At 41.3% G+C, this 26,674-nt stretch overlaps 1 protein-coding gene across 14 annotated transcripts in view; it reads left to right on the top strand.

Annotated features, from left to right (window-relative positions):
- Positions 1–26,674, top strand: part of itpr1b (inositol 1,4,5-trisphosphate receptor, type 1b) — an 84,873-nt gene that overhangs the window by 10,912 nt on the left and 47,287 nt on the right. For 2 of the 14 annotated variants that reach the window (XM_085776372.1, XM_085776368.1), the window contains exons 4-40: positions 4,849–4,964; positions 5,097–5,183; positions 6,026–6,184; positions 7,951–8,049; positions 8,188–8,271; positions 8,424–8,570; positions 8,780–8,884; positions 9,136–9,180; positions 9,280–9,309; positions 9,770–9,924; positions 11,996–12,095; positions 12,174–12,334; positions 12,569–12,710; positions 12,785–12,943; positions 13,032–13,204; positions 13,633–13,752; positions 13,842–14,033; positions 14,265–14,516; positions 14,611–14,752; positions 14,854–15,007; positions 15,620–15,813; positions 15,908–16,034; positions 16,164–16,218; positions 16,305–16,470; positions 16,603–16,770; positions 16,851–16,922; positions 17,008–17,145; positions 17,246–17,371; positions 17,458–17,658; positions 17,775–18,026; positions 19,163–19,288; positions 19,467–19,595; positions 20,603–20,723; positions 20,831–21,015; positions 22,796–22,944; positions 23,418–23,529; positions 25,028–25,063. In XM_085776372.1, the coding sequence (XP_085632498.1) occupies positions 4,849–4,964; positions 5,097–5,183; positions 6,026–6,184; positions 7,951–8,049; positions 8,188–8,271; positions 8,424–8,570; positions 8,780–8,884; positions 9,136–9,180; positions 9,280–9,309; positions 9,770–9,924; positions 11,996–12,095; positions 12,174–12,334; positions 12,569–12,710; positions 12,785–12,943; positions 13,032–13,204; positions 13,633–13,752; positions 13,842–14,033; positions 14,265–14,516; positions 14,611–14,752; positions 14,854–15,007; positions 15,620–15,813; positions 15,908–16,034; positions 16,164–16,218; positions 16,305–16,470; positions 16,603–16,770; positions 16,851–16,922; positions 17,008–17,145; positions 17,246–17,371; positions 17,458–17,658; positions 17,775–18,026; positions 19,163–19,288; positions 19,467–19,595; positions 20,603–20,723; positions 20,831–21,015; positions 22,796–22,944; positions 23,418–23,529; positions 25,028–25,063 (4,979 nt within the window). Of the gene's footprint in view, positions 1–4,848; positions 4,965–5,096; positions 5,184–6,025; positions 6,185–7,950; positions 8,050–8,187; positions 8,272–8,423; positions 8,571–8,779; positions 8,885–9,135; positions 9,181–9,279; positions 9,310–9,769; positions 9,925–11,995; positions 12,096–12,173; positions 12,335–12,568; positions 12,711–12,784; positions 12,944–13,031; positions 13,205–13,632; positions 13,753–13,841; positions 14,034–14,264; positions 14,517–14,610; positions 14,753–14,853; positions 15,008–15,619; positions 15,814–15,907; positions 16,047–16,163; positions 16,219–16,304; positions 16,471–16,602; positions 16,771–16,850; positions 16,923–17,007; positions 17,146–17,245; positions 17,372–17,457; positions 17,659–17,774; positions 18,027–19,162; positions 19,289–19,466; positions 19,596–19,737; positions 19,756–20,240; positions 20,268–20,602; positions 20,724–20,830; positions 21,016–22,795; positions 22,945–23,417; positions 23,530–25,027; positions 25,064–26,674 lie in introns of all 14 variants that reach the window. The other 12 variants (XM_085776371.1, XM_085776367.1, XM_085776374.1 and 9 more) reach the window with 8 other exon arrangements.

The raw sequence follows: 26,674 nt of genomic DNA, 5'->3' as shown, positions 1-26,674 counted from the left end.
CAGGAGGAGGAGAGAAAGGCGTGGAGTGGGTTTGACACAGCCGAGTCAGATCTTCACCAATCAAAGGAGCTCCTCTCCTCACCTTTAACTGCGCGGCGGGTGATGCGCGCTGCAAGTTTGTCATTTTATACTTGGACATGGACGGAGGAAACAGCGACGCCAGAGGCCGAACCTCTCCCAGGAGGAAACAGCTGTTTTGGTCCGGAGGTCCGAGCTCAGAGTGACCAATAATGAGTTTACTAATATACTTAACCAGGATTGATCTGATACACTGAGAACCCCTATACGCAATCTAAGAAACAACAACTAATAAACTAATAAAGAAACTCACATTTATTCAAACTCTGTGTATAAGATGAGAGGTGTAGGCTACACTAATCACAACATAAACACACGCCATGTAAAGGACACGCTCTCTCTCTCTCCCTCTCTCTCTCTCTCTCTCTCTCTCTGTCCTCCTCTCTCTCTCTCTCTGTCCGTCTCTTTTTTTCTCTTTTTTTTCTGTGATAGAGATGCTGAGTATACTGTAGTAGGCTATATACTGACTATCTGATACCGAGGCTGTTGTGGTGGGCTAAGAGAGATGATGATTTGTGTTTTGTTTTTCATTACGGCTGCGTGATGCGGTCGCTCTCCGCTCATGAATTAATAAGTAAATAAATAAATACAGCGATCATCACAAGGGCAGAGTGGTATCTCGACACGGCAGCGACATGCAGTCATCCACCCTCAGTCCTGCTTTTGGGACATCCACAGCTGCTTTTCAGTGCCAGTTCGTCCCTGCTGTGTTAATTCAGGTGGAGTTTCCATTACGCGTGCCACAGCCTTTGATCTCTGCTTTGATCTGACGTCAGATGTGACGGGACAATCTATATAGATATAAATTCACGTGTTGATTCCGTTAGTTGCATTAAATAGTGGTTATTGTGGATATTTATTGCATTGAAATGTGTCTGGAACTGTGGAGATCTGCCTGTGAGGTCTTGGTGACGTGTGTGCACTGCAGGTCAGTCAGCCAAACTTCCACTGCACCTGCTGCGCTTCGCGCTGCGCTGAGATTAGACCTGGTTGGAGGTGGCGAGCTTTCAGCGCAACCTCGGCGGGACATTTTCGGACGAAACTTCCACTGCACCAAGCTGAATCTGTGACGCCTCCCCCTGCTGCGCGGCCACGCCTATCTCAGCGCAGCGCGATCTGCCAATCTTCCAATCTGACTTTGCGCTAGGCTGCGCTGGTCGAAACTTGCATTAGACCGGCTGCGCTACCTTGCGCCACCTGCGCTGCGCCAGCAAAGTAGGGCCCTGACAGATTGGACTCATTCAATTGTGATTGTAACATCCACATCTTCAAAATGTGGGATTGTCAGGGATTGAATGCTACTTTCTCCCCTCCATGGTTGAAATTGCTAAAAGCAGTGTATGATAAACATAAAGGCATAACTTGTAGACAAAAATGAAATGAAGCACTGCACTTAGTCCTGGCCCTTTATTACCTTCTCACTGATCTGGTTTTTTGAGCAACAATACAGAGTCAAAATGTTGTAGACTGTTGTACAAATAGCACAAAAACAAAATAGTTTGTCACAGTTGCACAGAAACAGTAGCCTATCAAACTGCACAGCAGCACCCAGATGGTGTCACCCAGAATCCCAGATTAGTGTCATTTACATGTTTCCACTGCTGGATCATGTGGTTTTGTTTTGTGCTCATGTTAATTTTTTGCCATTGAATATAAAGAAAATACATACTGTACAGTAAGGCCATATTTATTGTAAATATACCATGATCATTTATAATGTGTGCTATTTATAAGATACGGTAATTAGCCTACTTTTTCACTACATTCTTTACCTGTTCAGTGGAGCTAGTACCCCAAATACCTCCTTCCCTTCATTTTCGAATTACTCCTTAACCCCATTTGCTCATTGCTGCCAGGCAGATGTTCTCCCAGTGCCCCATTTTCTCTGTCTGACCATGGGCTGCTTACTTCCTGTCCTCCTTCTTTCTCCTTGTGCCTAACCTTGTGAGGTCTAATCCCTGGACACTCATGTGTTGGCTGCATTTTTGACAGAGGATGCCAAAATGGCTATTTTTAAGCCTGGTTAAGATCCATCAGATTCCCTGTTTCAGTTTACGTAGCTATACCATATGTGTGGAGCTGCTTAATATGAATCAGTGACCAGTCCCCTCACCAAAGGAGAGGAGGAGAAATGTTGTTGTTGTTGTTGTGAAAATGGGCGAGCTCGTGAAGATGCAAATTTACACAAAAACGAGCGTCAAACCGCGTATCTCGCGTTTGGTCGCGCGCCAGAACTCGAGCGAAAAAAAAGCGTTCCTCGTGTTTGGTGGGAACCCCCTTGTGGGTGATGAAATAGACGAAGGTGCGATGGTCCCGTCGCCAAAAAAAAATCCCGTGTATTGCGTCGCAAAAAAAAAAGTCGCGTCTACCGCGTCTCGCGCCTAATCGCGTCTTTGCGTTACGGCCTTTTACACCGCGGAATAAACGGTTACGGTGTGAATGAACAACATAGAACAGGACCAGACGTGGCGTTGTTTCCTCTTTTCACCGACAGCTCCACTCTCCCTTACTCACACTAACTACTGTTATTGTTGAGGCCAGAGAAATGTGGGATTTGTAGTTTTTGACCAATCGCAGGTTGTGCTCTTTTTGTGATTTTCCCGGTTCACACATGTTTTTTTTTTTTAGGGGCAAATGCGAGTGAAATGCTCGCCCATGGTGGGCATAAGAAAATGTAAGACCTGTCTAAAATTATTTAAGACTTGAACACAATAATTCAACAAATTTAAGACATTTTAAGACCTAAAATTTAGATTTTCACATTTTAGACTTTTTAAGACCCCGCGGATACCCTGTTATTTCATATAAAAGTTTAAGTGCATACATATTTTATGATGCTGTGTATTATATATTATATATTTAAGACCATCTTAGAATTTTCTAATAAATTTAATACTTTTTAAGGCCTTAATTTTAGATACATGAATTTAAGACTTTTTAAGGATCCGCGGATACCCTGAGAAGTTGTGCGCTCGCAGCAGGACAGATAATCAGATGGATAATCGGTAAAGTTAATAATTTCACTTAATGTGGCCATGAATAAATTAATTTCGATGTTTCGCCTGTTATTAAACGCAAATCTTGAATAGGTCTCCGCTGTTTTCACATTTAAAAAGGTCTTTGTTGTTTTTGTACAGAGACAATATGAGATTTGCTTGTAGCCACAGCACTTAAAAAACCCACTGTAACCTATTTTCATAGGCACACCAGCCTCGCTTTCAATAAAACACACACTCGCGTTCCATAATTGCGATCAGTGAAATATATGAAAACAATAAAATACAATTTAAAAATGAGAGAAAAAAAATCCAAATTCTTCGACATATTTAAACTTAAAAAAAAGAAAGACAAAGTAACGCAATAGTTACTTTTCCTGGTAACTAGTTACTATTATAGTGAAGTAGTGGAGTTACTAACTCAGTTACTTTTTGGGAGAAGTAATTAGTAACTATAACTAATTACTTTTTAAAAGTAACGTTCCCAACACTTACTACATGATAAAAAGTAATTAATTACCAGGAAAAGTAACTATTGCGTTACTTTTTATATAAAATGCTCAAATATGTCAAATTACTTAGACTTCTCTCCCTAACCCACGTTTATCTGGAATTAACCAACTTGCCCAGTATTTCTCCACATAGGCAGGCTCCGCGTCACGCTGTAGCACTCCGCCTATCAGCTGTTTGGATCAGCGGCATGTGGAAGAGGTGGAGTGATAAAAGGCTTTTTCCCAACCAGTTGATGAACTGAAAATAATGTGTATAACGAGAACTAAGCAGAAATATTCCCGTAGTCACCTTGATTGCTCCTACGGAACAGAACGTTGAGCTTCACAAAGCGGTCGTATGTGCATAATTGAGTCTTTCTGCCAAAACCACAGACCTCATTTCATACACAAATGTGTCAGAAAGTTTGGACTGACTGTAGGTAGTGTAGTGTATGTCTGAAAGTATCAACAGTGCATAATGAACTGGCCTATAGCTGCCTTTGTTAATCCACAAAGTTTTTGTTTCAGTTATTTAGATGCCAAGCTTCATCAAAGATGTTGCCGCTGTTAGTCCTCCGTCATCTCCACAATTATCTTGTACTTTTATATTTTTTCATGTATAATAACATGAAGCTGTGATTATGAAACAGCATTTATACATACAAATAGCAAAATGACTAGTCAGCACGAACTGAAATAAGTTCAACAGAAATGTCCCTCGTTGCCCCAAAGGCTGGAAATAACATGCGGGGTTGCCCTGAGGCTATAATTTGCTCTTTTCCAATTCAGCTCCTTGGCCCTAAGATGCTTTCAGGGCCCCTGGGGGAAAAGTGCCTGCTCTGCTTGTTTGCTGTTCTGTGCCTAATGATCTCTGACACTGCTGCCATGATCTGAACCGTGTCATACCATATATTTTCATTATAGGACAGAAGGAGAGAGATATTCATCACAATATCAATACCATCTCTGATGTATGATAATGATGATATATTAGACAAAGCCGATCATGTAGAACGTGAGGAGCGGCAGCAAAACAACTGAAACTTTTTAGCTTTGGAGACAACTCTTGGGAAGTACAGGAATACATTTTGATGCTGGACTCACAACGTCAACATCCTCCAGACTGAAGTAAATAGTAAACTGTGAACGCTGTCAAAGTGTAAACCGTTGGCTATGCAGAAAATGAGAAAACTCACAAATACATAAAGCAGTGTCTGGCAGGCAGATGTCAGCAGGAATAAGTATTAAAGAGATTTTACACTTTTCTCTTCTTCTTTCCCCAGACTGCCTTTTCAAACTGTGTCCCATGAACAGATACTCAGCACAGAAACAGTTCTGGAAGGCAGCAAAACCTGGAGGCAACAGCACCACTGACACAGTCCTCCTTACCAAACTCCATGTAAGACTAACAGTATTTTTTCCTGAAGTAAAATAAATAATGCAATGGGTTCTGTGTACAGAAAATCTGTTTGCAGCACCAATACTGTATGTCACTTTCCTTGAGCATCTCTGTGCCTTTTTTTTGTGTTAGCATGCCGCTGACCTGGAGAAGAAGCAAAATGAGTCTGAAAACCGTAAGCTGCTGGGAACAGTCATCCAGTATGGAAATGTCATTCAGGTGAGTTACAGTAAGGAGCCTGTGGGATAAGGTGCTTTGGTTAACAGAGCTGTTGCAGCAGTGAACACCATGTACATGACGCTGTGTTCTTGATAATTTTGACTGCAATTCCATTTTAATCAGTCAGTTTTAAATAATTGCTACAGCACAAAAGGTGTGCTGTTAAGTTATCTGGTTGTGGCCGTTGCGCAGAAAGAGTTTGCACACAGGTATGTGAGATAATCTGAAATCCAATATGGTCATGCATTCCTGCTGCGTGATGTGCACAAGACTGATAGCAGCACATACAGTGTAAAAAGGTCCTAGTTGCAATAAACTGTCATCCCATTTCAGAAGCAAACAGTAGTTGGTACGTGGCTTACTGTAGGAAATAATTTTAAACATGCGTATATATATTGAATATCTTAACTGGTAAGATACAGTACAAGTCTCATGTCGTCTATTCAAGACATGTGATGTTCTTGGATAAAGTTGAGCATTAAGTTAAATAAGCTGTGGACATCAAAAATATGTAGAGCTTATATGATTATAGAAAAAATTTGTGATGGATTATTTTGGACATATTTGGAAACTGCTGATTAAAAGGGTGAACAGCAAAGGTCATGAGAAGCATTTTAGAAAAAAGACTTCATGCACTGAAATAATTCAGAGAAGACATACAGATGCTAAACTGTTCCAGAGAGGCATATTTTCACTGAAGTGCTCCCTTGAGTCCTGCTGTGCCAGCCTGTGACATATTTCCATCTTGTTATTTCCGAATTCTTTCCACTGTCAGCATTATGTCATTAAAAGTAGCTGTATGTCTTGTAACCATCTAAGTCGATTTCTTGTTTTGCCAACAGTTGCTGCACTTGAAGAGCAACAAATACCTGACAGTGAACAAGCGCCTACCTGCGCTGTTGGAGAAGAACGCCATGAGAGTGACTCTGGACTCGGCGGGAAACGAGGGATCCTGGTTCTACATCCAGCCCTTTTACAAGCTGCGATCCCTGGGAGACAGTGTAGGTAGAGCAGGGTGTTGTGGGATTCGAGTTAATTGTGCTCTGCAGGATAAATTGAAGATGTATTTTTAGACTTTAAACAGGATTTAGAAAACACAAGTCACCTAGACTGGCATATAGCATGGTTTTATAAGATTTCAGCAATTCAGGCCACTGTTTGCACTGAGTTATCTCAGTTATAAGTTCATGTTTGTTTGTTGTAGTTGTAAGTTTAAAATGGTGCAGTGCATTTGCATTGTCAACAAAACTAAGGTGTGGATTTTCAGATGCTTGTGCTCATCTTTATAGTTATGGAAACCCTTATAATGTGTTAGTATAATGACAGGTCCCTTAAAGGTTTCTGAATCAGTTGCATAGATAATGTTTGGTATCTAAGGCATAAGACATGAACATCATCTGTTCCAACGAAGTATGACACATTCGTGATGGTACAGTAATTAACAGCAATAGATAAACAGATATTAAATAGAGATTATGTGCTATTGACCTAGCATACACACCATTCACAAACCCCTGCTTATCGTGATGCAATTTCTACTTGGGGCTAATGGATGTTGACATATTTTAACCCAGCTAAGTGGCTAATGAGGTTATACTTCATTAATCACCATGGGAAATTTTGTCGTTTGCATTTGATCCATCTTAACGATTTAGGAACAAGTGGCAGCCCCACTGCAGAGCTTGGTGACGGTCTGATTCTGTATCCAGCGTCTGGGTCAAAGGCAGTAGCAGGAGAGGCAATAGGCTGTGTAATGACTCAGTGAAAGCATGAGCCAATAAGAGATTAAGATTAGGCTTGAATCCAAAGTGCCTCTCACAATTCCGCCTGCTCTCTTCTCCAGAGTTCATCTCAAAGCTTTGTGCACCCAGTGATGTAAACAAGCATGAATAAATCACTGACAATTGCCCAAAGGTTTTTTTTTTTGAACTCATTCTTTTGCTGCTTACACCTCCACATATTTGTTTGTGGTTGGTGAGTGATACTCAGGGTAACACCACAGTAATTCTGTCTGAGCTGGTTTTTTCATGCAAAATATGGTCCACTACTCCCCCCTAGTGTTGAACGGAAGACTAACATGACCTAGTGTACCCAGATCTCCCATGCCTTCATGTTCACCTTGAGAGGAAAGGGAATAGGAAAGGGAATTATAGCACTGTTGAAAAATGATGGCTGATATCTTGGGAAGTGACATACTTAACAGTTTGAAATTTAAATAGAGTGCTCAATCATCTGCAGTATTTCATCTTGTTTCAAGGATTTCTGTTGCCCTTCTTTGAATGAGCCTGTGTTAATTTAGAAGACACTCTTATTCTAGTTGACACTGAAGGAATGAATCACATTTTTGTTCTACTGGCAGATTCAGTTTCTTTTTTCGCTTTGTTAAATTTATCTTAACAATACTCATCTGAATCCACCATGTTCACCCTGACTTTCTCAACTTTGATCTACCACTTCTTTGCCTGATATCAGTAACAGTATCAGATTAACAGTTAACAGTTAAGTTAAAAATGGCAAGTAAAAGCGATACAACATAAAATAAATTTTAATAAATGTAAATGCGTTATATAAACAGTTTCATTGAACACTTGTGTTGGAGTTAAACAGAAGAGCCAATGTGTGTTGTTAGTACAGTACTTACATTAAGGTGTCTTGCTGCACCGAAGCTTTAGGGATGAGCCTCATTTGTAAATCACTTTGGGTAGAGGTGAAATGAGTAAATGTCAGTGTTACTGTTTTAATTAGTTTGTATTAATTCCTCCTACAGGTGGTGATTGGAGATAAAGTTGTTCTTAACCCCGTGAATGCGGGACAGCCTCTACATGCCAGCAGCCACCAGCTAGTTGACAACCCAGGATGCAATGAGGTACATAAACGCTGACAGGGCTGTACAGTAAACGAACAGACAAATGTAAAGACACCTGATGGGTCCTACATTTGATTTATATAGGTAGAAGAGGAAATGTTGTCCATGTCCTAACATTTCAGTTTCTCTGCCTCTCAGGTTAATTCTGTAAATTGCAACACAAGTTGGAAAGTTGTTCTGTTCATGAAATGGAGCGACAACAAGGAAACAATACTCAAAGGGGTAGGAACATCAATCAACTTCAATTTATAATAAGCAGATTTCGCAAACATTGGTATATTATATCCTAATTAATTGGCCACTGAGACACAATTAAAACACATTAGTATTGCTATGAAAAATGTTGTGATGTATTTGTGTGTGTGTAATTGCAGGGCGACGTAGTGCGGTTATTCCACGCAGAGCAGGAGAAGTTCCTCACATGTGATGATCACAGGAAGAAGCAGTATGTTTTTCTTAGAACCACGGGCAGGCAGTCGGCCACTTCTGCAACCAGCAGCAAAGCACTGTGGGAAGTAGAGGTAAGTTCCTCAGAAAAACCCTAATTACATTTTTGAAGTTTTTGTCTTCATGCTTTTGTTTTTACCATACATAAACTGCACTTTATTGGAAAAAAAATGAATGTTGTTTTTAATGCAATAGAAATTTTCACACTATAGTATCACAATTAATACCAGTTTGACAGAACATTTATTCATGCCTTTTATTTCATGTCTTCTGCTGCTACCAGGTGGTCCACCATGATCCATGTAGGGGAGGTGCAGGCTACTGGAACAGTTTGTTCAGGTTTAAACACTTGGCCACGGGGTGTTACCTGGCCGCTGAGATGGGAGAGGTGTGTGACAACTTTTTTTCCGCCTTCTTACAATATTTGACATTGATATACTCTAATTTCCTTACCTGTGCATAAGCTACTCTTAGACATAGCAGGTTAGTTTAAATCAGGAAAATGCTTAGCATTGGTCCTGAGCCATGAATCATGAGGTGTAGACAAGACATACTGAGATGTTAGATGTACACTATGGGGTACAGTTTCCAAAATTAATAATGGTAAAGTGTATTATTGACATTGGTTATGTTTCCCAGGTGAACCAAGACTTTGAGGAAGAGAACGCTGAGCAACGGTCCTCGGTAAGTCAGCGTGATCCCCCTTCGTCTTAGTGCTTAGCAACATCACACTACCAATCTAATCAGTTCCTTTCTGTGGTGGATCTTTGCTTTCTGCTCTAGGTGGTGGACTTTACACCCTTTAATTTCCAGGTACCGTCATATAATCTTTATTTCGCTGCAGTAAACTATAGCGCAAGCGTTTGTCATTGTCTCGTCTGCACATACTGGACATCATAGTGTCTTTTCTGCCTTGTTGTCCACTTTCTCTTTTGGCACCCTTAAACTCAATCAACTTTCAGTTTGGTTGTGTGTTTCCATGTTTTAGTAACAGTAGATTCAAACAGGGTACCTCCATGCCATCACCTCAACTGATGCATGTCTCACTGTAAATCACCATTAGGTGACACTGTTGCACAACCCAATACCAACCTAATCACAGCCTTTGTGTGCACTTGCAGTTTTCAACAATGTGCTAACAAGGTCCAACAGTGATCTTTTGATTTGTACAAAATGCATCAGGAGGAAGAACTAATGTCACCAGTGGTCTCGGTTCATTCACCGTTTGTAGCCAGGACTCAATGCCCTCTCTCTGCATGTTTTCCTCCTGCAGCTGGATGCAGATAATGAAGCCCTGCGAGGTCGTCTGCGAGCACCTCAGGAGAAAATCATGTATACTCTGGTACCAGTTCCTGATGGCATGGATATTTCCTCCATTTTTGAGCTGGATCCTACCACACTGAGAGGCGGGGACTCCATGGTGCCCAGGTATAAAGTAATAAAGTTAACACAACCATGCATATGGAATTCCAAAGTCCACATAATATTCAGATATCGCAGAGGAGTAATGTGATATAGGAGTAACATACATTAAGCGTTACAAATGCAATAACCTGCATTTCCCTGCCTGCAAGTGCACGTAGTTGTTTGTGTGTGTAAAAATGATTACGGCCGCTAAATGTGCTCAAAGAGACAGAAAGAAATTGATGATAAGATTTCAGATACCCCTCAAGTTTCAGCTCTGTAATGGAAAAATAACATCAGGAGAATGAGAAAAAATTGAGGGTGGGTATTGGTGGAATGACAAATAATCAGACAGACCACAGTGATGTCAAGACTATCACAAATCAAACAGTGGCAGCAGTAAACTTTTGAGTCATGTGTAGAGATGTAGGGGAATTTGGAACATCAGTAGGTCGGGATTTTCTGAGGTGATGAGAGTCTGTTTAGTTTTGCAACTATGGACAGAAGTTTTTGTGTCTGATGTCTGGAACCACAAATAACACTGTTAGATAGTGTGCTGGTATGACTTGTATCGTGCTGGTCTCTGTGAGATGGTATAATCACAAGCAAAGGAAAGTCCCTGAGTGGCACTAGACAGGAAATCATTGTTATAAAGAGACATGGATAAAAAATCCTTTAACCAGATGGTGTGAAATAGTGCACATACCTTCGCACATCATCTGGCAGATAAGTGCTTTATCAGGAAATCTGCTCGGTGCTCTTACTTCTTACTAAGCGATGTAATATTTAATGTACTTGCAGGCTGACCCTGTCCTCGCTGTAGATGTGCCTCTTTGCCGCCTTGATTCTTGTTGACGATATTGTGTGAGAGGGAAAGTCTCCTTCTAAAATTACAATAGTGTATTTGTCCTGTCGTGACATAGGCTATCAGATAAGAACAGAACCTCCACACCTCGTGTCAAAGCCCCTATTGTGTCGCATCATCAGGTGCGTGCCTGTATGCTGCAGGCTACTGCTGCTAGCCCCTCCCACTCCTACCTGAAATAACCCCATCCCTCAGACTTTAGCCAGGAGACTAATTAATGCCCGAGAGAACCAGTACACAAAGGTAAGCCTGTCAGCTTTAGTGGCCGGTTACGTAATGCCTGCCATGAATATGGCCACTGTGTGATGTCTGTGCTCCAAGGCCTTACAATCGACACACACACCTGCTGCTCACACAAAGACACACACACACACACACACACGTGGATCAGGCTGGATGCTTTAAGAATGACGGATGGACATAGTTGGCTCAGACTTACAGTATAGTGTATAGTGTACACGTCACTGCTGGGTAATCTGTTGTCATGCCACACACTTGGCTGAAGGCAGCCATTGTAAGCAGCGTCTTCCCTCCCCAGGCAGTTTGTTTACATGCCTACATGCCGTCCCTCGCTTATTACTTCTGAGTAGCAAGGAGACAAACGGATAAACTAACATACCCTGATGTACCACACTTCCTTCCCCTTTATCATAATACAATGTGCAATAAATCCAAACAATATAACTCGCATAATCTCCAGTTTCGCTGGCACCGTTTCAGAGAGGTGTTGGTTTATGATCATTTTATCATCATTTATGAAGCCTTCGGAAATGGTATCATGATGGGCTGTGCTTATATTGACAATATGGCGTATCAAAGTCAACAATATGAAGATGGTTATGATAAGTTTGATGAAACCACAAGGAAGAGATAAATAGTCATTAAATAGTTGTCACGCTTTAAAAGAGTCAGTCCGAAAATCGTCTGACTTTTGAGAAACACACACACACACACACACACACACACACACACACACACACACACACACACACACACACACACACACACACACTCACTCATACAAGGAGGCCCAGATACACACTGGTAACAAGGATAATACTGCACGATATTATGATATGCATTCACTGATTGACTGGAGCTGAACATTAAACAATTGTCTCATGCTAGTTGAGATTGTATCAAAGCAGAAAGCGCTATGACACTTTTCCTGTGTGCTGTAGCTTTGTTTATTCGTCTGTTTTCTCAGACACTTTCGGTTGTTACTTCTAGGAGCTCCTACGTGAGGCTAAGACACTTGTGCACCAACACATGGGTCCACAGCACCAACAACCCCATTGACAAGGAGGAGGAGAAACCTGTTATGTTACGGGTGAGTAGCTGATGAGCAGGTTAAGATGTGTAGCTCAACCAGTGTTCTCTGGTCACTAAAAATTATTGATGCTTTCAGATTGGAACGTCGGCAGTAAAAGAAGATAAAGAAGCCTTTGCCATTGTACCAGTGCCACCAGCAGAAGTGCGTGACTTAGACTTTGCCAATGATGCAAGTAAAGTGTTGGCGTCCATTGCTGGCAAGCTGGAGAAGGGTACCATTACACAAAATGAAAGGAGGTATGTAAGAGAGAATATCCACAACAGTTTGTTTAAACTCTTCATTAAGTTTTATGTCTATTTATATTTATATTTATATTATGTTACTATGTATTTATTATTTTATTATTATTACATTGGTTTTCCTTCCTTTAGATGTTTAAAACAATAGAAAAAATGTAACAAACATCCCTGAAAGAGCTGCTGAGTTAAAACACTTTGTAATGTTTTGCCAATATGATTTGACTTCTCCAGGTTTGTGACAAAGCTTCTTGAGGATTTAGTTTTCTTCGTGGTGGACATCCCCAACAGTGGGCAGGATGTTTTGGAGATCATGGTTAACAAGCCCAACAGAGAAAGACAGAAACTCATGAGAGAGCAGAACATCCTGAAACAGGTTGGTCTTGGAACATGAGACTGCCGCTGTTTTAGGTCAGTTTTGGATCTTATAATCCTCCCTTTCCGTTGCAGATTTTCAAACTTCTTCAAGCCCCTTTCACAGATAGCGGTGATGGTCCAATGCTTCGATTGGAAGAGCTTGGCGACCAGCGCCATGCTCCTTTCAGACATATTTGCAGGCTTTGCTACCGAGTGCTGCGCCATTCCCAGCAGGATTACAGAAAGAACCAGGTGGGATGACAACAACAGCAGCACACCATGATCGATAATGAGTTTTCTTTTGTACCAACTATTTCCCCTCCTTTCTGGCTCTTCACAGGAATACATAGCGAAACAATTCCGCTTCATGCAGAAGCAGATAGGATATGACGTGTTAGCGGAGGACACAATAACAGCCCTGCTCCACAACAACCGGAAGCTGCTGGAGAAACACATCACTGCTGCTGAGATAGACACGTTTGTCACGCTAGTGAGGAAGAACCGTGAGCCGAGGTGAGGCTTACAGGACAGAACAGGCCGCTGCTGGTATCTCATAATAATCTGTGGTCAGATTTGTTTGTATAACATCTTCTAAGGAATTTAAATCTATGTAAATGTCTTCAAATGTATGCACAGGGGTGCAAGTTTAACTGCTTGTGAATGACCTTGGCACAGCTGGTAGTCTGCAGTGGGTGTGTGCTTCTGCTGTGTCTAAGTCCTGTCAACAGTTTTTAATGATATGTGAATCAAGAACTCTCCAGAAGGTTGAATGAAGGTTAGAGAAGTAGACTGCACATTAGTATTTCAATGTACTTTTTTATGACTTACTTTGCTTTCTGACTTTAAGACTATAGCATCATCTGAAACTGCCCACGCATATCCTTTAACTATCATCCCTATCACAGCATCTGTATGAATATGTGACGCTTTGTTTTCTGCAGGTTTCTCGACTACCTGTCGGATCTCTGCGTGTCCATGAGCAAGTCCATCCCTGTGACACAGGAGCTAATCTGCAATGCAGTACTGGACCCCACCAATGCTGACATCCTCATAGAAACCAAGTGAGTCACTTGTTTTTTCTTAGTTGTCACGATTTTTGCTGCTAAACTGAAACAAGCTGCTCTAGTGTAACTTCTGAGCCATTCCCAAGGTTGGTCCTGTCGAGGTTTGAGATCGAGACACCAACAAATGGAGAGACCCCGGTGGAGGCCGAGGATGAGGAGGAGGTGTGGCTGTTTTGGAAAGACAACTGTAAAGAAGTCCGCAGTAAGAGCATCAGGGAGTTGGCGCAGGATGCAAAAGAGGGCCAGAAGGAGGATCAGGAGGTGGTCAGCTATTACAGGTGAGATGTCCTTGGTTATAGACACATGAATACATAATACAGACTGTTGAGAAATCATATTAAACATTTTCACATCTAAAATTTGACTCAGTATCTTACAAAACTGCCACTATCTTTGGATATTCAGCTCTAAATCTGAAAAACAATACCTTTCAAGAATAATGAACATGTCAGTGTAACTGAAAAAACTCAGCTGAAATTATTGCAAACCTCCGTGATACTTCTTCTCAGGTGCCAACTGAATCTCTTTGCCCGGATGTGTCTGGACCGTCAGTACCTGGCCATCAACAAGATCTCTGGTCAGCTGGATGTGGATTTGATCTTGCGCTCCATGTCTGATGAGGACCTGCCCTTTGACCTGCGAGCCTCTTTCTGCCGCCTGATGCTGCACATGCATGTGGACCGTGACCCTCAGGAGCAAGTCACACCCGTCAAATATGCACGTCTTTGGTCTGAGATCCCCTCCAAAATTGCAATTGATGAGTGAGTTTGTGTCAAGAGTTAGATTAACTTGTGTCTCCAGAGGTGTCACTGCAGCTCTCATACATTTTTCTCCTCTAATTATCTAATTAAGCAGCTATGACAATGATGGAACCACCAGAGATGAGATCAAAGAGCGATTCTGCCTCACAATGGATTTTGTAGAGAACTACCTGCGGGAGGTTGTGTCGCAGAACATTCCCTTCTCTGATAGGGAGAAAAACAAGCTCACCTTTGAGGTACTACCTTTCTGTGGATGGTTGGAAACAGACAAGGACTTAAACTGATTGATTGATCTAAGTACATCATAAAACATGGTTTTAAATTCTCTTGCATGCAGGTGGTGAACCTGGCAAGGAACCTGATATACTTTGGTTTTTACAACTTCAGCGACCTGCTTCGACTGACAAAGATCTTACTGAACATCTTAGACTGTGTACACGTCAGCACTATATACCCCATCAACAAGATTGAGAAGGGGGAGGAAACCAAAGGTAACCATCCATCTCCATATGAAGTCACTTTGTTTTCCTCAGTCTTTGCAGAGGTGCATCACTTAAGGTCCAAATTATTAATTAATTATTAATTAAAGACTGATTTTCTCCTCATTTTCATAAGGTGCTATAGGTACAAAAAAGCAAATTGACAAGAAACTGTATCTGACATTTACTAGTGTAGTAAAGTTATGTAGAAATGGTATTGTTATTCACCACAAATATCCACAAATGTTATAATAACACGTGTGTGTTCACATCAGCTGTATGTCTGCTGCCAGCTTTTTCTCTACACAGATTTTGCAGGTTACTAGGGTTTCGGCATTTAGTTTTTTCGACTTACAGCTACTCATAGTACTTTTATTTTTTCAGTTTGTGACATATTCAATATCTACAGGTTTCCCCCTTTCTAGTTTCACTGTCGTTTGTGAGTGTCATGGTTGAAAAGTAGGCGTGATACTGAATCCCTCATGCAGGCAATGTGTCGGCTCTACTCCATTCCATTAGCATGGGTGCTGAAATATAAACCAAGACTTTCTGTAGCCACAACATACTCACCACACACACAGCCACTATGTTCCTGGCTTTTACTTCCTTGTTTATGTGCTGTAGGAGGCAGCAACGTGATGAAGTCCATCCATGGAGTGGGGGAGCTGATGACCCAAGTTGTGCTGCGAGGGGGCGGCCTGTTGCCCGCCACACCAGCTCTTCAGCCAGAGGGAGATGTGGTGAAAACTCAAACTGAACCAGAAAGAGAAGACATCATGGTCATGGACACAAAGCTGAAAGTCATTGAGATTCTACAGGTAGGTAGTGACACAGGGAAACTGGTTCTTCCTGAAACTGAAGCTCTGAGCCCCCTTGTCTGAATTGTGCAATCATTTTATTTTTTTCTTCCAGTTCATTTTGAATGTGCGGCTCGACTACAGGATATCCTGCCTGCTTTGTATTTTCAAACGCGAGTTTGATGAGAACAACCCACAAGGAGAAACCACTGCCAGTCAGAATGGAAGCAATAATGTCACAGGTCAGATGCCAGGTATGAAACCACATGATGTTATTACTTACACATTTTGACCCACATCAATATTAATATTGATTCATTTGTTAATTTAAAAAGTTCAATCATTCTAAAAACTGCTTTGACTGACCACAGGAAATCTTGACTTTGAGAATATTGAGGAGCAGGCAGAGGGGATCTTTGGAGGAAGGTAATCCGGCACTTCCTCATCTGTCTAAAACCTTCTATAAGGTGAAATTCAAAGTTTGTATAGTTTTTGTTCGTCTTCCTTTAAAGTGAGGAGAACACGCCACTGGACCTGGATGACCATGGTGGTCGCACCTTCCTAAGGGTCCTGCTGCACCTGACCATGCACGACTATCCTCCCCTGGTGTCTGGAGCTCTTCACCTGCTCTTTAGACACTTCAGCCAGAGGCAGGAAGTCCTCATGGCCTTCAAACAAGTACGCTGCACCACTCTTTAAGACTCCCTTTGTTGTAATGTACAGTACATCTGTTTTTTACCACAGTACTAGAAACCTAGAAAAAATTCTGACATGAAGTTGATATGTAAATCTCCTCTCACTACTCAATAGGTCCAACTGCTGGTGACAAGTCAGGATGTGGACAACTACAAACAGATCAAATCAGACCTGGACCAGCTGAGGTCCATCGTGGAGAAGTCTGAGCTGTGGGTGTACAAGAGACAAGGAGAGGATGGGATGGATGGAGATGGGCCATCAGAATCTGACAACAAAAAGAAGGTAGAGTGTACGATAACCTGAAAATATACCTAATCAGTGGAGGAATGGTATAACCCTTCTTCTTTTCTGTGTCTTTGCAGGGAGATTCACTGAGTTCTGACAAAAAGAAGACGGAAAGCACCAGCAGTTACAACTACAGAGTTGTGAAAGAGGTGTGATTGTTTTTATGTTAATGCTGTATTCTCATGTTTGTGACCTGTGGCTTGTAATTAAACTATTCCTGCTGTTTGTCTTCAGATCCTGCTGCGCCTCAGTAAACTGTGTGTCCAGGAGGGGAGCTCAGGGAAGAAGAGTAAGAAACAGCAGCAGAGGCTGTTGAGGAACATGGGAGCTCACAGTGTGGTGCTTGAACTCCTGCAGATCCCCTATGAGAAGGTGCAACATCACATACAAAATAATTAGGATTTACACTTCAACACATCTGCAGCCTTCATCCAAATAAAAAAGAAGTCTGTCTCTGTGTTTTCTGCATTAGGGAGAGGATGTGAGAATGCAAGAGATTATGAAACAGGCTCATGAGTTTCTGCAGAATTTCTGCGCAGGGAATCAGCAGAACCAGGCTCTTCTCCACAAGCACATCAACTTGTTTCTTAATCCAGGGGTAAGTAGCACGGGGCCACTCTGTGTGAGTTAATACACTTCTGTTTCTAAAATACTCAACTGTCCTTTTTGCTCTCTCTCTCTCAGATCTTAGAGGCAGTCACCATGCAGCACATCTTCATGAATAACTTCCAGCTGTGCAGTGAGATCAACGAGCGCGTGGTCCAACACTTTGTCCACTGCACTGAGACGCATGGTCGACACGTCCAGTATCTGAAGTTCCTGCAGACCATAGTGAAGGCTGAGAACAAGTTCATTAAGAAATGTCAGGACATTGTCATGGCTGAGGTCTGTTCTTTGATCTTCATAGCATCAGAATTTGTATTTCAGAATGTGAATAGTAATTACATCAGCCATTTAGTTAAAGCACAAATGTCTTGTTACACACTGATGTCCCCACTCAGCTGGTGAACTCAGGCGAGGATGTCCTGGTCTTCTACAACGATCGTGCCTCCTTTCAAACGCTCGTCCAAATGATGCGCTCGGAGCGGGACCGCATGGATGAAAACAGTCCTCTGATGTACCACATCCACTTGGTGGAGCTTCTGGCTGTCTGCACTGAGGGCAAGAACGTATACACCGAGATCAAGTGTAACTCCCTGCTGCCCCTGGATGATATTGTGCGGGTTGTAACCCATGAAGACTGCATCCCTGAGGTAAGAACAAAGGGTATAAATGTATTCTGCAACTCATGCTCAGTTAGGCTTGCAAATACGGTATATAATCAGAAAATGTTCAATACTTTTATATCCAGTTGTTGTTATTTTTAACAAAAGAGGCCATTCTCTGTGTAGTATTTGCATCTCGATGATGTGGATTCATTTCAAGAGAGAAGTGTGTCCCACTCACTGGGCCTACATGAAGCTTCATCCTTCAATAGGATAAATCCATTATATCATATTCATACATGATATTGAATGAGTCAACCCCTAACAGATTGGTTACACTACAGGATTGGGCATAATTGCATTAAAGCCATGGAAAGTAGACAACACCATCCATGCAGTGTTTGTTGCATTCATGTTAAATATAATATACCTCAGTGTCTCTTCATACCACATGTTAGACCTGAATTCAGCATGTGTTTGAAATCTCTAATCTATCTCTAATTGTCTAAGACTCTAAGTATCTCTAGATAAGAATATCTATCAAATACATATCTACAGAAGTCACACTTGACTAACTTCTCCAGGCAGTGGACATTTGTCTAAATTCTACAAGGCTGAACAATTGATCATGATATTATCCATATCACATTATTGTTGAGTGCAATATTTAAATCATAGGAGCTGCGTCTCCACTCTTTCAAATGAGTGACTTTGAACCATAATGAAGCATTAGGAACATGTGTGTTTGGTCATCATCATTTATAGATTTGCTTTTTCACTCAAAGTGAAAGTGAAAAGTTAACACTTATATCAAAATATCTGCATAATAATCAAAATCAGATTTGTTTTTTCTCTTTTAGCATAATGGTTCATCCCTAATCCTAATACTCATCATATTCTAACCGTTTAAGGACTTCATAACAGGGCAATAATGTGTTACAGTACTGAACCAAGTTTAAGTACACTCCTGCAGCCTGCACATACACACCAGGTGCAGCAGAAGTCGGCAGCATGAATTGCGCAATGCACACGACTACCATTTTCCAGCACCTTAAAAACACAAAGTGGGTCTCAACTTGAATTAGGCAGATGTGCCTGTAAATCACTTTGTTGTTGACAGATTTTGCTGTGCACTTGATCCAGAAAATGTGACTCAATAACTGTGTTTGTTTGTGTCCTGACAGGTTAAAATCGCCTATATCAACTTCCTCAACCACTGCTATGTCGACACGGAAGTGGAGATGAAGGAGATTTATACATCCAACCATATGTGGAAGCTGTTTGAGAACTTCCTGGTGGACATTTGTAGGGTAAGCCGTGGTGTATCCAACAAGTGTGATGAGTAGAGCAAAAATACTTATGTTATGTCATGGTGATTATGTCAGCGCAGCATGGGGCAAACATATGTTACTGTACCTGTCGCCCACATGCAGGAAGTCTGATTGACTGGATGTGCATCACACTGATATCTTCCTTGTCCCTGCCTAGGTGTGCAACAACACCAGCGACAGGAAGCACGCAGATACCATGCTTGAGCGTTATGTAACGGAGACAGTCATGAGCATTGTCACATGTTTCTTCAGCTCTCCTTTCTCTGACCAGAGCACAAGCCTGCAGGTAATCTGGACTCTGGAGTGTTAACACTTGCAATGCATAATTTAAACAGTCATGCAATTGTGAATCTGTACAGTATGTGCTTTATGAAAAATAATGCATACATGCATATACTGCAAAATATGACATTCTTCCCTTTGCATAGATGGCTCGCCGTCTGTATGTAAGTAAAGGTGACCCCCTCCCCATTTGTTTTCCAACCCGTGGGTGCGTTAGTTCTCAGCAGGAGCTGAATGTTAAGAAGTATCTTCACTGTGTGGGTTTCCACATTTTCATAGCTTAGTCAGCACACAGACTCTGTTGTTCCCAGATCTGTGGGTGTGTTGCACAAGGTTTTGTTGGGACATGGGGCAGATGATGCACTGTTGCAACTTGGTCACTATTTTTCTTCGACCTTGGTGTAGTGGTGCCCTGTTGGCCACAACTTTCCTAATAAATTCTGACCACTACCCGTCGCTAAATCCCTTATGCAGCAACTTTGTGGTGTAGTTCTTCAGACGTGTCTGGAGTTGTTTTGTTTCCAGTTGGCTCCAGTAGAAATTGTTGATTTTCCCTATTATGTAACCGTTTTGCACATTCAGAGAATTCTGTTTGCTGACGTTTTACCAAAACCATGATGACATCACGACCCTCTTTCTCTTGTAACAGGCCGCCATTCTTGGAAAGATAACTGAGGTATTTATTGTACTTAAGGGCTGTGGCCAGCTGATAGACGTTCTTTCGTCACGGTGGTAGAAATCAGTTGTACTCGCTGTTAAACCCTGGTATGGATCTTTATGTTGGGAGTACACATGACTATGAATAACTGGACCTGAAGTTGTAGACCCTTCCACAATAGGTGCCATAGTATCCTCACACTGAAATGTTAAGCACAAATGGGGTTTCGAGTCCAACCCAGTGAGGGAACACATTAGTCCCTCATTGGTACTTAAATTCATATTCACCATGTTCCTCCTCCATCTGTGAGTTGTCTTTTTTTTTGTCCTTATTTGTTTCTCCCTGCCTTCCAGACTCGTCAGCCAGTATTCGTACAGCTGCTTCAGGGGGTGTTCAGGGTGTACCACTGTAACTGGTTGAACCCTGTTCAGAAGGCCTCAGTGGAGGCTTGCATTAAAGTGCTCTCAGATGTTGGTAAGATACTGTGCCAACACCCACCACCAACCTCTGGTATGACACTAGAAAGAACTTTGAGGCACAAGTTCAATACTTTAAACATCTATGCTCTCCCCTCTACCCAGCTAAAAGCAGAGCCATCGCTATCCCAGTTGACCTGGACAGTCAGGTGAACAACCTCTTTGTCAAGTCCAATAATGTTGTGCAGAAAAGCATCCTCAACTGGAGACTGTCGGCTAAGAACACCTTCAGGCGAGACTCCGGCCTGACCACCTCCAAAGACTACAGAAACATCATTGAGAGGCTACAGGTTGGTAGAAAGATGTACTGTGTTTTATTCATTTTTTCTGCTTTTAAAATGAATAATTCAATAGTTAAGCCACATGTTTCATCCAGCAGAGATCCCTCAACCAGGAATTTGGTGCAATGACAAAAAATCAAAAAGAAACACAAACATTATAAAGCAGTTTAGTGATAAAAGCACAAAAACTAGCAAAACCGTGAAACACGCATCTTCCTGTCAGTTGTGAACTTGTGAGTATAATGATGGCTGTGTTTGGCGAAGCACAGGAAGAAGTGAGCCTTTATGAAGTGAACCGATAACACACCTTATAGCAGAATGGCGCAACACAACAATGTCTCTTACTGTCGGAGTGACAAGATGTTCATTTCTGTCTGGCAAAGAGGACCTTAAGTTCGTACAAAGAAAGTGCAAAGTGCAAATTTTTCTGTACTGATTGCTGGATAGATGATGAGCCATTGTAGTAGCCCATACTAAGTGAATATTTTTTTTAGATACAAAAAGTACAATAACAACAGTAATCTTTTGTAAAATGTCTGTGTTTGACAGCTTTACATTGTGTCTCTTCTGAAAGGCTCATAAAAAACACATTTTCCTTTTGCAAAAAATCAAATGTTTGAGATAAAGAAAACATTTAATGTATAATTTGTTTTGTTGTGAAGATATGGCATGTTTTTGCAGCCTGTTTTCAGGTGACTCTGATGTAGCTGGCTGCCGGTCTGACCCATAACACCTCTTAGACAGCAGGAGAAGAGCGACACATTTCCGTTGGCTTCTTGTAACAGGAAAATGAGAACAATAGCTCTGACTTTCACAAAAGCTATGTCCACACTTATTAACAAGTCAGCCTACATCATGAGGTGTGCGTGTGTGCATGTGTGTGTGTTTGTCAAGAGGAGCCAGTCATGACTCCCCACTGTTATCATTAACTGTTACTGTCAGTGAGTGCCAAGAGTGATGTAATGCTTTTGGTAACTGTGTTGCAAGCAAAATACTGTAGAAGTGGCCCCTGATAGTATCCTGGAAAATACGTTTTTTATAGTGAGAGGCCAGGCTGTTACACCCTGTTTTCTTGTAACGTGACTCAGTACGAAGTGGAAGTTCACCATTTCTGACCCGTATCACAAGGCCAACCTCGTCACCAACCCATTCCCAAACAGAGATTGTGATCCCCAGACACGATTTCCTTTCTTTCTTTCTTTCCTTTCCTTTGTTTTCCTGATTTTTCATGGCCTTTATTTAGGGAGAAGAGTTTCACAACATCTCTGCTTCATTGCCATTCATGGTCCACTGTTGAGGTTTATTTCTTCCACATGCTCATTTTTTTCACAGACTAGTCATCAGTCTTTATGATGCAATTCCACTTATTCACGTCTTTTCACAGTAAACATCACCAGACGTGACAGGAAGCGCATATATAGGTGGGATGTGGTGGTGCACACACACATTATATATGTGGTTTTTGAACTTTTGTTTTTTCCTCCATTAATTCATGAAGCAAGTCACAGCTGGATTTCTTAGATGAATAACTCATTTGAGTTTAAGTATTAATAGATAAAAATCAGAGGCTGAAGGAAGGAAGTCTTCACATTTGAGTGAAAATTTCAGGAGACAATGACGTTATTAGGCATGTAAATGTTGAGATTAATCACCTGAGATGATCTTGTTTTCTCAGATAACTGTTGACAGGAAGTCGGTGAACTCTTCAAAGAGCATGTTTCAGTCTTTTGTAGTAAAACCACAGTTTCAGATCGTGTCTAACCTGGCTGTGTGTCACTATGCTCTGTAGGACATAGTGTCAGCTTTGGAGGACCGCCTGAGGCCGCTGGTCCAAGCTGAGCTCTCAGTGCTAGTGGACGTCCTGCATCGTCCAGAGCTGCTCTTCCCTGAGAACACGGAGGCTCGAAAGAAATGTGAAAGTGGAGGTTTCATATCAAAGTGAGTGTGGATCTCCAGCCACTAAGATCAGAGCTATGTTAACAGACAGTTTAGAAAGCACATAGTTAAGGTGGTAGACAGCCTCAGTGTGAACTGATCTTTTCTTTATTTTGTAGTGCCACAACCACAATTTCACCTCTCACTGCTATAGTTGTAAATGAGGGAATTCTCTTCTCTAGATTATACATTAGGTATACATACACACGCACATAAATTTGATGTTTTGTTATCTTTGGAGAGCTCGCTGGACTCTGAACTGTCCTCTGAGCCAAGATACGTAGAGGTAGTTTTCAAATCACAGCTGAATCACAAAGAAGGGTTAATTCTATAAAGGAAATAATTTAGCTGCCATTATACTTATCAGGTCACCATCACGTTAGGTGTGTTCTGTTGTAGTGTGCGGTGGTTATAGAGCTGCCACTTTCATCAGTGCATGTGAATGTGCTCACTTTTCTTTCTCTTCCAATGACCAGACTGATCAAACACACCAAGCAGCTGCTGGAGGAGAATGAGGAGCGTCTGTGCATCAAAGTGCTGCAAACACTGAGGGAAATGATGACAAAAGACCGTGGCTATGGGGAGAAGGTGTGTACCTCCTGTGTTTCCTGTTTCTCATCATCTGCGTGTAGTTGTGTGCCCAAATTCACCCACACATGATGAGATAAAACACTTTGCGCACATCCCAGGATGCAGTGTTCCTGTCCCACTTCACCAAACATACTGGACGACTTTAGATCAGGAAGCAATAGAATAAAATAAGAGGCCGAGGTCTCTTTGACGTTGTCTGGAGCATGACCAGCAACAACGAACAGAAATTACCCCTATGTACTGTGTGGTCTCATGTCTTTTATTTGAGAGCCAGGGAAGTTTGTGATTCCTTGCTATTATGTCTAATTTTCTGTTTGAAACAAACTCACTAAGAACAGATTCCCTCATTGCTTCCTTTCCAAAAACACTTACTATCAAACAGTAAGTCCAAATGATCAAAGTAATGAATGTTAACATTAACACAATTAACATGCATGCTCCGACTCACTCAGCTACTTAACACGACATTCATTGGCTCTTGTACTAATTCCCAATTAATCATTTCAACTCTTCTCAGCTTCTTTTCCACTGTCAGGCTAAATCAACACTAGAACTAACTCAAGTGGTAGTAATGTAGCAAGAAAGGATGCAGTGCAACAGCAAAAAGCAGAGAAGAGGGCTGTTAGAGTAAAAGTGGAGGTTCATAGTATGCATAAGGAGATTGAGAGATGCATGTGCTTGTTTATAATAATACAAAAAAAATAACAATAGGACAGTGTAAGTCATGTAATTCAGCTCATTCATCACTCAGTTTATTATGTTTTAAAGTGATGACGCTGAGGCTTAGGCAGCTCTATTGTTTTCTGAATGCACGTTGTCTGTCTGTTGGCAGCACACTCATGTCTTTGTTAAAACACTAAACTGAATACCAACAAAGGTTTGTTGTATAGAGTTGTGAAGGTTGAAAAAACTTGTGTTAAGCGCTTTTGAAAAGTATTCTCCCCCATGGACTCTTCAATGTTTTATTGTGCAATGACATTGAACCGCAATCGATGAACTTTTTGATTCTACGCTCATCAGCAGGAAGAAGAGTCTTAAATGTCAAAGTGAGAAAAAAAATATCGGTGTGCAATCAAGAAGTGATTTTAGGTTATATACTGTATCTACAACTGCGAGCGCCAATCAGGTAAAGGGCACAAGAAAAGGGCTTTGAATATGTCTGCAAGCAAAGAAAATGTAAATTACAGGTTGTTTTTATAGTTGCAGCTTTAGGTGAAGGGAAACATTAAACTTGTTCTGTCAGATGAGAGGAATATCATCTGTGATTTCAATGTCATAAAACGCTGAAACATGAAGGTGGGAGGGTGTTTTTACTATTACTAATTTGGTCTGGTTTTGAGCTTTATCTCGCAGCTCTTTCACTGTTTCAGTGTTTCTGTGTGTGTGTGTGCGTGTGTGTTTATAACAAGCTTTACATTTGCACACTTGTGACCGAGCTTTAACCCACTAATCGAGCTCTACTAACTCTCTGCCCCCTATACTTCTTCTCTTGCAGCTGATTGCCTTTGATGATGAAATGGATGTGGCTGAGGTTGATCATTTTACTTACTACTGTTGTGTACATTTGATTTGTCTCCAACTAACAGCATAGATGTGCTTGTGCTGCCAGTAGACTCTTTAGCATCCACATCCTCACCTGCGACACATGTCGGCAGCTCAGTCCATCCCTCTCTGTCCCGTGTGTGTTGAGAGTCGTTCCTGAGCTCCATGTTAAGATGTAGCATACTGTAGAGCTAGCATGCCATGCGATAAGCTTGTCTGTGGTGCCTGTGTATGGTTGTGTACGGTAGCTTAAGGAAGAAAGGAGATTTGAGAAGAGGGCGAGGCCTTATTTACTGAATACATGCTGTGTGAGCAGGCAAACAACACTACCGCATTTTGTTGTTGCTCCTTGTTTGCAACAGACGTCATCTGTAACAGCAGCAATTACGTGGGACTTTTGGGCACTGGAATTTCCATTGAGGGAGTTTCTCTCTTTCTCTCTCTCTCACTCTTCCCTCTCCCTCGCTCTCTCTCTCTTGCCCTCTGTTTTCATTTAAGCCATATTAAATGTTTTGATTTAGTACCACCTTTTAATCATCCATAATTAAGTCACTCTTTATCCTGAATGATGTGATCTAAAAATGGACCAATAAATAATGAATGCAGAAACAGCAGTGGGATGTGTGGTGTAGACTGAGGGAGCAAACAAAAAGTCTGTAGACGCCACACAGTACAAAATCCTAATTTTAGGTAATTAGTTTTAGATTGTTTCAGATAGAGATAGATTATTACAGTAGGATTCAGTGGATTTTCAATATTTTATCAGGTCAGTTGTATTTTCTGTAAATGTTATCTCCCAACATGATGTTTTTTTTTTATGTTTTCAACACAACTATCCTCCAATTTCCCTTTTTCTTTATCACTCATTCATATCTGGGTTTTTAGTAATTAGTTTAGTTTAGTTTATTTAGTTTATTGAAACAGGGCAGTGTACATTACCATTAGTCAATTGAAAAAAAAAACAATGAAAAGATGGTTGTACCAGATTTATCCCTCGGGCTAATTTCCATCTGTAGTCCTGACGTCCGACACAATAAAATACAGATGCCAAAGAATACACAACATAGTGCAATACAGAAAGGCCCAAGACATAGAAAGGCACAGATAAACACAAAGGCCCACACACGGGCCACACCTGTTACCCCTTGGGCAACCGGGGGACTACATTGAAAACACATACATCTCCTCATTCTAAAAGTAGGATCACAGAACACCACCGGGTGGGCCAGCAGCAGCTCCTGGGGCCGATAAAGTGCATGGAGTTAGCATTAATTAAAGTGCTGATAAGTTAAAGTGCTAGTTTTCTAGAGTAAAGTGCTGTTTTTCCCATTTAGGATAGTTAAAGTGCAAGATGCTAATAGCACCAGGGAGAGTAAAATAATGGAAATAAAAATGTTAACAATTTATAAAAAACGTAAAAAGTAAACTGGGCATAAATTTTAAAAAATGAATGTCCCCATAATAAAAACATGTAACATACACAACATGAGCTGAGGCAAATGAACAATCCGATATGACCATCACACTAATAAATCGGCTCATTAATAACTTGGTAGTCTTAATATAAATATAACTTGGTATTGTTGTTTTTATTTAGGTA

This window comes from Trachurus japonicus, chromosome 5, assembly GCF_045865225.1.
Source record: "Trachurus japonicus isolate A0001 chromosome 5, Traja_1.0".
Classification (NCBI taxonomy): domain Eukaryota; kingdom Metazoa; phylum Chordata; class Actinopteri; order Carangiformes; family Carangidae; genus Trachurus; species Trachurus japonicus.
This window is presented reverse-complemented; position numbering and strand designations above follow the sequence as displayed.